The 10696-nt window shown below is 41.9% G+C and overlaps 1 protein-coding gene across 13 annotated transcripts in view; it reads right to left on the bottom strand.

Annotated features, from left to right (window-relative positions):
- The window catches only part of LOC135112688 (uncharacterized), a 167618-nt gene that overhangs the window by 43511 nt on the left and 113411 nt on the right, over window positions 1–10696 (bottom strand). For 10 of the 13 annotated variants that reach the window (XM_064027344.1, XM_064027342.1, XM_064027347.1 and 7 more), the window contains one exon: window positions 8639–8751. In XM_064027344.1, the coding sequence (XP_063883414.1) occupies window positions 8639–8751 (113 nt within the window). The remainder of the gene's footprint in view (window positions 1–8638; window positions 8752–10696) is intronic. The other 3 variants (XM_064027346.1, XM_064027353.1, XM_064027355.1) reach the window with 1 other exon arrangement.

Here is a 10696-nt window from a genome sequence, read left to right on the forward strand (position 1 = left end):
ACTATTAATCTTAGATTTTTTTTTTTTTTTTAACATTAACAAGTTTCTTGGACTATGTGTTTATATATATATATATATATATATATATATATATATATATATATATATATATATATATATATATATATATATATATATATATATATATATATATATATATATATATATATATAAGAAAATGTATATAAATACTTAACAAGCAAACATATTTAACTTGGCATTGTTACTAAATATGCATTATGACGCCTGAATTTCTTTACCAAAATGCTCTTCCGTTTCCTTTAACGATGTGCATTAAGAAACATCCATATGGGTTCTCACAAGGATTATTTTCTAAAGTAACAGAGATGATCAGCCAAGTTCTGACTGATATTTTTTCAATGGATGATACTTTTTTTTTTTTTTTGCTAAACTACCATCATAAAAAAAAAAAAAAAATTCAAAGCTTTACAAACTTCTGCTATTGCCCTATTGGATGTAATCAAAATAAAATGTTGAAATGTTAAACAATATGGGTCATTATTATTACAATCGAATTTTTTTTTTTTAGTTACTGCCTTTTTGTTCCAGTATATATCAGAAAAAAAAAAAATGTCAGTTTGTGATGTTGGTCTCTTTGATCGCTTCGCTGACAGCATTCTTACCACATGTACTGGTCACAGTCTGGGTGCACTTTCTTGGATGGTGCACATGTCCAGTCCATACACAGACAATTCAACACCCTTCTATGAATTTCAATAATAAATGACAATAGCAACAATGAGTGTATTAAGTACTCAAGATAGAATAATTTTTATTCATTTGTTTATCTATTTTATTTATTTATTTATTTATTTTTTTTTTTTAATGAAGGACAACCTGTCCCCGACGAAAGCCACCAAAAGCATGTTATTCACAAACAAAAATAAGAGGCATCCGAGCAGGAGGGGTTTGGACACATATTTTCTGTTTCGCTATTCTGCAGCTTCATCAGTTGCTCTGAGTGTTACTAATAGTATACTTATCTGAAATAAAAAAGTCTTTCTCAAAGGAAGACCATTTGAAATATGAGACACAGTTCGTCTATCTACAACACACACACACACACACACACACACACACTGCCAGGCTGAGCTGTGAATGATAGCAAGGCGAGGGAACGAATACAAATAAATGGCAAAAAAGTGATATTCGTGAGGGAATATTATCCAATTATCTTCTTAAAATAACCTAAGAGAGAGAGAGAGAGAGAGAGAGAGAGAGAGAGAGAGAGAGAGAGAGAGAGAGAGAGAGAGAGAGAGAGAGAATTATACACGGGGAAGTCTGGATCAATCCGTAATGAACTAACTAAATAAAGAAGGAAAGAAAAAAGTGGATGACTGAGGAGCGGTAATGTAAAAAAAAAACCACGGAAAAAAGAAAAAAAAAAAGAAACGGAACACTATTATTTTTTTCCTTAACGTTCAAGAAAAGAAAAGAAACAATAAATAAACCCATCAGGGTCCATATTTGGAAATGTTTCGCTAACTCAGAAGGACTATATTAGATAATCAAGTCCAATTATCAAGGGTGTTTTGACGATTTTTCCGACTGATGATGCAAAATTCTAGTTCGATAATCAATAAAAAAACATGGTATCACTCCTGAAAATCCACATAACTTCCAGTAGAGTCTGTCAGAAATGAAAAGGATAAGACTCCGCATTGTTTGAAAATATTGGCTCTGGGTGAGAACAGAAGGGAAAGCGAAGAGAAAGAATAATCTGGCTTGGGAAGTGTAGGGTGCGACCTGAGAGATGAACAACCGCAACTGTACCTTTGAAAAAGAGAGACGGAGAGGAAATAAATAAATAAATTAAGTAAATGATTTAGCATGAAGAAAGAACACACAAACAAATTCACATAAAAAAAACGAATGAAAAAAAAATCCATAACCGCTATAAAAGTGAAAAAATAAAGCTCCGGGAAATAATGTACTAGGCAAATCTGGTTCTTCTAGTACTGTGTAGAGGTGGTGGCTAAAGAAACACAATGGTAAGTGCTATATTAATATAAATAAACTGTACAAAAAAGATATATGATGAGCTGAGCTGCCAGGGAACCGCATGTCCACCACCAAGGCAAGGCGGACAAGGAATGATGATGATGGGGTGGTAACCCAGTGGTTGCTGGGCTTTTGTTCCCGAGGAGACCCACACGGTCAGCAAGGAAAGGGGCTCCTGAGGTCAATGGGAACCCAAACGCCGTGGAGTAGGCCGGAGCACCGCGGAGACAAAGGGGTGGCGGAGACGAGGGTTGACTTCACTCCACGTGGTTGGCCGGGGCTGGCGCCCGAGGCGTCGTCAAGTCCCACGGGGAAAAGCGCGCCGTGCAATGTGGGCGGCAAGGGTATGGGCGTGTGTCCTCACACCAGCACAATAAAGATAGAGTGAGAACTGATACTGTCGAGATGTGGAAGGGATGAAGGGTGGGAAAAGAGGGCAAAGCATGGGGAAAGATTGGTGGGGAGGCAGACAAATGAAAGTAAAGAAGATGAAAGAGAAGACGGATGCTTGGAGAAAAGATGGATGAAGGTGATTATGGACCAATGTGAAGGTGAAGGATGGAAACAGAAGATGGATAGAAGGATGAAAGATGGGCGTAAAAAGGGGAGGCACTGTAAGAAAATAGGCAGCGAACATGAGTGAAGGCATGGAGAGAGAGAGAGAGAGAGAGAGAGAGAGAGAGAGAGAGAGAGAGAGAGAGAGAGAGAGAGAGAGAGAGAGAGAGAGAGAGAGAGAGAGAGAGAGAGAGAGAGAGAGAGAGAGAGAGAGAGATACTGCAAGAAAATACGCATTAAACATGAATGAGGACATGAAAACGTAGGAAAAAGAACATTTGTTATTGCTGGTAGGAAAAGATGTGGTGGGGGATGGGAAAAAAATACCAAGGGATCCCCAAGTGTCTTTAGTCGTGGCCAGCGAAGTGTTCGTTCCATTGCTCTGAGGACCAGATAGTGTCACTACTTACAATGAAGGTCAGTAGAGTAACATTCTCCACTAACTTCCTCCATTTCGTGTTTAAGCAAGATTGCAAATAGATTTTAAAAAGAGACAGGAAGGAATTGGTTCTTAAAGAGTGGTATATACAGTATATGCTGATTGATTAGGGAGCACTATAATATCAGACAAATCTATGGATGGGGATGACAGGTGGAAATACGTAGGTATATTTCATACAGGAACTGCCACATATTGGTATGATAGCTTCTTGCAGCATCCCTTATTTTCTTACGTTTTTACCTTCATTGACCAGCTGATAATCTAACAAAACCTGACTATTGATAGATTCTCAGCAGACCAGAAGAACTGAGATTGAGGAAAAATGCAGAACACAGAAATAATTGTTATTTTACTTGGCTTCTGACCATCATTACGTACAATGGTGCAACATACATTCACCCTCTGCGCGGAATGGAGATGGTAAGGAAATTGATATACTGGCGAGGGAAGGTCAAAGCCAACAGCCTCTCTCGTGAACATGGAGGGCGGGTGGTGGTCAGGGTGAGGGTGAGGGTGAGGCAGGGTGACCTTTACAAAGGATCTGATACACTGGTGCGCCCTCCCTTTCCCTCCTCTCACCGCCGCTTTGAGTTCTGGCCATCAGGGGGCACGCTGCGACAGTCTGTTTACTTCCAAACACGTGCCCTCTATTGCTCGCCAGACTGGAATTCTGGTGAAGGTCGGTTTTGATGAGGTACATCCTCTGGTGTGATGGTGACTTACTTTTGTGTTGTTTCTGATGATAACATGACGACAAAAGCATGTATCGCTTTAGTGTTCAGTATTACAAACAGTGTAATTAGACATACTTTCAAAGGCCATTTAGATGACTGGTGGAAATGTTACAGCTTTCTCTCTTGTTGACGATGTTGAATTCTTGCTAATAATCGCCAGAACCATGAGAACTCTCTAGAAATTTCCATTAACATTCACTAGAGCCTGTTAGAAGTGGTCGAGGTAAGGCACCGATACATCTGAGAGTAACACTGAACTTGGCATTATAAACGATAAACACATAGGCTTCTTTGCTCCTTGAAGAAGAAATTTAGCATCAGAGCCATGGTAATCAGGCTGTGTGTGAGAGGCGAGGTTCAACATAACTAGAATCATGATAGTTCACTGGTTTCAGAATGTTTGCTCGTCGCCTCGCGCACTAATGCATCGGTCGCCAGCTGCTATCTGTCTGCTGACGTCACCTTCTACGTCAGTCCCATTCTCGCGTGGTCGCCTCCCATTTCGTCCCCCCCTACGTAAAAGTTTGCGTGAGCACCTCCTTTGTGGACTCTGGCCATGTGTCAGCGGCGGGTGAGCAGCGACGTCTTTAGAACTCCTTTGGATCCGGGAAGCTGAGCCACTCTCCCCCCGGCCGTCTTAAGAACTCCTTTGGATCCGGGAAGCTAAGCCACTCTCCCCCCGGCCAGGGACATAAAGGCGTCCACACCGCTTTGTTACTCTTAATATTACGTGGGATGAGCGCACTAACACCAAATTTTCACCACGTGCGGTCCTTGAATTATACAAGAGAAGAAAACAGGTGGTATGCTTGAATTTTGTAATATCATGAAGATCTTTACAGTGTGTGTGTGTGTGTGTGTGTGTGTGTGTGTGTGTGTGTGTGTGTGTGTGTGTGTGTGTGTGTGTGTGTGTGTGTGTGTGTGTGTGTGTGTGTGTGTGTGTGTGTGTGTGCGTGCGTGCGTGCGCGCGTAAAAACAGCTATAAACTGTTACCTAAAAAAGCAGAGATTTTTTTTTCCAGAGCTTACCTTACACACGGGCCTTAATCTTGTCCTTGTATGGAGTATAACTCCTAAATATGGAAGGATCAATTCATACATTCCTCCTGAACAATGTGGAGTCCAAAGATTTTCGCCTCAATTCCCTTACCTCGACACACTGCCGTCAATCTCTCACTCACCACCCCAATGTTGCATCTCTTGCAATCTTCTACGTTATTTTCATGGTTATTGCTCTTGTTAACTGCATATATAACAACAATATAACGCAAATATGATGATTTGGCCACTAAAAGACCACCACCACTACCACCACGACCAACAACAACAACAACAACAACAACAACAACAACTTTAATGGCTCTCTCACGGCCTAGATAATGATGTTACTCACAACACGGACAGCTGTGAGGAGACACAGATCTAATAACCAAGCGGATTTTCAGTTTCAGAATAAAATTCTGAACACAAGAAATGCCTTCGGAGTTTCCATGGCCTTAAAAATATTGAAAAATACAAATAATAATGAAGAAACGGATAAAGTTATGAGAAAGAAATTTTCCAAGAATACTTCGTCATGAATTCGCAAAGTCAAAATAACAACTTTTTAATCCTACTTCCGAGTAACACAAATTTACTCAAAACATCACTCACTAGCCCCCCGCCTTCTAGTATCACGAATCTCACATACTTGACCACAAACAGCCTCGTTAGGGCCAACATTGCTGCTGTTTGCCCTTTCATTTATTATGGTAACCGCATACTTTACCGTTCCTATCAACTCCCATCTTTCCTCTTTCTTGCTTTCCTCCTGGTCTCCTGTCATCGCGTCGCTTCTCGTCTGGGCACAGCTGGGATCAAGTGCATGTGCAGGCAAAAGAACAAGTGGCAAAACGTATTCCCTCCCGTGTGCCGGTGAGGGAAAACCGGGAAGCGATGGTTCGGATAGTGTTTTCAATTGCACCGCGCTCTGCCCCTCGCCCCTCGATTCCTCTGCGTTAAAAAAAAAAAAAGGAAAAAAAAGAAAAGAATTGAAAAAAAAAAAAGAAAAACGAGGAGGGAGTACTGGAAACACCAATATTGATTCCCATACAATTACTTTAAAAATCACGAAGTACAGAAAAATACGTATCCTAGAAAAAATAAAACCTTACTGGCACCTAAAATGTTGAAAAGATTAAATGTTTTTTACTCTTTTTAGTGTGTGGACGTGGGATATAAAAGAGTAAAAGACAAAAAGTGTTTTCGAAGGCAATATTGATGACACGCCACGAAATACAAATGTCTGTATCCGGGGACTGGCAATAGTGGGGCGCAGGACGGGAAGAGATGGTGCAGGGACGCAAAACTGGGCAGTGAGAGGAGGTAGAAGTGGTGAGGTGGAGGTGGTAGGTGGTTGGGTGGGATCTGGAAATGGCGCTGCGTGGTGGGGGAGGCGTGGACATACACCCGCCCCGCCACTCCACACATACAAACTTTTGATTGGACGCCTTCAGGTGTTGATGAAGGCAGTGATTGGTGCCAGTCTCCTCTTATTAACGGTGGGAGTCGCGTTTGGAATGATGAAACCTTCAGACCTTATTTTTTTTCTCACGGCGGGATCGTGATACAGTCTTCAATGGGGATGTGTTGGAATGCTGCCCAGGGTGGAGTGCTCACACACACACACACACACACACACACACACACACACACACACACACACACACACACACAAAACCTAAAGAGGTCAGGTTATTATTATTGCCTTGCTTCATTTTAGTTCTAAAAAAGGCTTCCACTTGAAATAAAAGTGGCATAAAAAAAAAAAACAGCAAGAGCTTTTCCAACATAAAACATTTCAAGACGACCTTTACAATAAAGAAAGAAAGAAAAAAAAAAACTAAGCTAATCTAAAACAAGACTCCTTAAAAGGGAATGCCGTAATAGTGTTCCAGGGGCAGGGCGAGTCGCGGCCAGAAGCAGGTGAGTCTGAGTCCCATTGCACCGCCCCAGCAGGAGACCACACCAGCCCTACCAATTACCAACGCCACACACCGCGTGCCTGACCTGCTGGAGACACGGCGCCCTCTGACCTTTACAACACTGGCTGGCGGCGGCGGCGGGGGGCGTTGCAGGTCATAGAGAGAAAGAGAGAGAGAGAGAGAGAGAGAGAGAGAGAGAGAGAGAGAGAGAGAGAGAGAGAGAGAGAGAGAGAGAGAGAGAGAGAGAGAGAGAGAGAGAGAGAGAGAGAGAGAGAGAGAGAGAGAGAGCCAAGTGATATTTCCTTTGTTTGTACTGATGCAATAGTAGGTATTACTTGTTACTAAAAATATGGAATAACACAAGGAGGAACCAGACGCAACATATCTGTTGGTCCTTACGAGACTGTTTATGAAGAGTATACTGTTTAATATATGGTGAGAAAAATAGGATAGCACAGACAAATGCTTCTCTTCACCAACCAGCCCATCCAGGCAAGGGTGTCTTACGTATTCTTTTCTTATTACAACACACACACACTTGATAAGAGGGTAGTTCGCAAGATTAACGGCAACACGATGGTATGCGATGACGATACAAATACGTAGCGAAGACAGCTCCTCGTTGTCTTGATCAGCGGCCGCAGCACTGCACTATGGCACCATTCCTTGACCTGTGCGCCACCATTAACAAGCTTCGCTGCCGCTCCGTGCTTTGCGTCACTCAGCCATCAGGTGGGTGACACTCCCGGCGCCGCGTGCAGCCTGCCGTAGCTGGCGGCCACTTTGTGTAACCGTTCCGGGCAGGGACTTCGGGCAACGATCACTCGTCGCGCCGCCGAGTGATGCTTCCCTGACATGCTGGAATTGGACGCCACCCCGCCGCGTCATTGGAATGTGTCCCCACTCAACAAATTGCCGAAGTATATGACGTGTTTCTGTCGCAGTAAATATTTGAGGCCACACTCCGCCAGGACGCTGCCAACACAAAAACAGGAAACTTTCTAACGCTGCCTATGATGGAAATATCAAAGCTTCTCATTCTGATTGTATAGGACGATAGTTAAGGGGAATGCACTGAAAAAAATAGCCCTCCCTTACATGCATGCACACACACACACACGTGTGTGTGTGTGTGTGTGTGTGTGTGTGTGTGTGTGTGTGTGTGTGTGTGTGTGTGTGTGTGTGTGTGTGTGTGTGTGTGTGTGTGTGTGTGTGTGTGTGTGTGTGTGTGTGTGTGTGTGTGTGTGTGTGTGAAACAAAAGCATTGGCAGAAAACAACTGCCATAATTTCTTCAGTCAGTATTAATGTACAAAACTCCACAGGCTTCCTTCTCCCTGATCATCACCTGAGGACGTCCCTCGTCATCATAATGAATGAAGATAAAGCAAATTACTGCAATGTGTATGTTCCCACTTCCACCGTAACATTTATCGACACCATATTCGATGTCATAAAAAAAACATCAACCTAAGAACATTAGACGCTAGTCGGTATACACGTGGTAGTCTCTATACTATAAAACATATGTACTATGTCCACCTTTAATTAAATTGATCTTATTATGTGTAGGTATAATTAGTGTGTTTTCCAGTCGTTTATCATCACACTTAGAAAGTAATACCATCCTAACTCCTTTCTGATTCCACTTGTAATGAAGCTTGAACTTTTTATCATTAATCAATTTCTTTTGTCTTTGGCCTCTTAACCTAATACATAAAAAAAAAAGAAAAGCACGATCTTGTCAAAATGTCTCTTGTTATATTCCTTACGCCTTACGTCACTGTTTTATTTTTGTGTAAGAGGAAAAAAATAAATAAAAAAATAAAAAAATAAAAGGCCCACTTCAGCGCCAATCCCCGAAGCGATGTTGCAAAGAATCATCGAGAATCAGAGAAAAAGGAAAATACACAAACGTGACTCACCTGGAACCTGTAGAGAGAGGAGTCATCCTTAACAATGAGGGAGCGGGACTCTCCGACGGGGAAGAAGTAGCCGTACTGACACAGCAGGTTGGCAAGGTGGATGGCCTCGGCTGCTGGGAGGGTAAAGGGTAGCGTTAATTGTGTCCTCTCTCTCTCTCTCTCTCTCTCTCTCTCTCTCTCTCTCTCTCTCTCTCTCTCTCTCTCTCTCTCTCTCTCTCTCTTATGCTAATTACCGTTTTCATTTCCTCCCTGTGCTCGTCTCCTTTGCTTTGTTCGTAAAGACTCTCAGCCCATCAGTGCCACACCCACCTCTTCCCTTCTCCAACTCTGACCTCTTCCTCCTCCTCCTCCTCCCCGTCTTATCTCTCCCATTACCCATTCTGCTTTCCTTCCTTCCTCATTACCCTACTCTCCCTCCTTCCTTCCTTCCTTCCTTCCTTCCTTTATTCGCTCCCTCTTGTCCTCAGTGCCAAGAGAGCGTGTCACAACTTTCACATCAGGAAAAGAAAGTCACTCAAATCTTGCATTATTAGTCTGCTTTGTAATGAAAGTGGAAATTGTCTTCATATTTTTCTTCCTCTGTCGGTGGTGGCATGCTGTGCTGTGCTGTGTGTGTGTGTGTGTGTGTGTGTGTGTGTGTGTGTGTGTGTGTGTGTGTGTGTGTGTGTGTGTGTGTGTGTGTGTGTGTCCACGCAGTACTTATGGATGGTATGGGGCGCGATAACAGTAGGTCACCAGACTGAATGGACAGGCGCCACGGTGTTCGGATATCCCAATCTCACGCACATAAGGATGGACACGCTCAGACAGCCACACACCCGCCCCTGCTGCCACGATGGTGTCTGCGCTGCACTCCTCTTAATCAACAATACTATATTTCTCGTATATTTAGTGAATTATAATGCACACAAAGTGATGCTGGAGAAAAGTGTACAAAAGTAATTGCACAATGTGTTAAAAGACTCAAGCGACAATAACTACAAGTATGGAAAAATTTACTCAATATTTTTGTACTTTTCATAATATTTTGATGCTTTTAGAGTTTATGTAACATTCTAGTGTTTTTTTTTCATATAATTTGGTTTTTATTTATTTATTTTTTTAGTTTACATAACATTGGAGTGCTTTTTGATAGCAACAGACTTTTTTTTTCCTTTTTCAGTTTACGTAACATTTTCATACTATTTGATGACTTTCCCTTTTATGAGTTTATATAACACTAGTCCTTTTTAGTTTAATGAGATGATTTTCTTTCTTTTTTAGTTTACATAATATTCTAGCGATTTTTAATTCTATTTGACTTTGTCTTTTTTAAGTTTATGTAATGTTCTGGTGCTTTTTAATTTCATACTCGTATAATGATTTCTTTCTTTTCTTTTTTGAGTGCACGTAACATTCTAATGCTTTCTCATATTGTGATTTTTTTTTTCTATTTCAGGTTCCACACCTCACCGCTTATCCTGCTATGCCTTTAGAATATAACCACCAATAACAAAAGGGCAATGAGATGGAACTTGTCTTCATTTTCAGTTCAAACGGGACGACAATCTTAAAACCACGAAACACTTCACTATTGGTAGAAAGTAACTCAACGAAAGATATCACTGCCAGCGCATGATATATTGTTTTACTGTACAATATTCTCTCTCTCTCTCTCTCTCTCTCTCTCTCTCTCTCTCTCTCTCTCTCTCTCTCTCTCTCTCTCTCTCTCTCTCATTTCCTCCCACATTCAATCATTACCGGATATCAATCAAAACAACTATTCACGTCAGATAGAGATTTTAACATATCAGGAGCAATCTTTCATGACATTATTATCCGTAGCCATTGTGCGGCAAGGGACTGACGTGGCCTTCTATATAGGGGCCAGCGAGTGGTGATGTGCCTAGAGTAGACCTGTGCATCAGTGAGCGCAGTGGCTAAGACGGGGTGCTGCCAGAAGGGTGAGGGACGAGAGGCACCAGTTAAGCCGTGACTCAGGTCTTGGCGACGAGGTGATGGGGTGATGGGCGAAAAAAGGGAGACAGCGTGAGAGATTAAAAAAAAAAAAGGTGACAA

The sequence above is a fragment of the Scylla paramamosain genome, chromosome 24 (genome assembly GCF_035594125.1).
Source record: "Scylla paramamosain isolate STU-SP2022 chromosome 24, ASM3559412v1, whole genome shotgun sequence".
In the NCBI taxonomy this organism is placed as follows: Eukaryota; Metazoa; Arthropoda; class Malacostraca; order Decapoda; family Portunidae; genus Scylla; species Scylla paramamosain.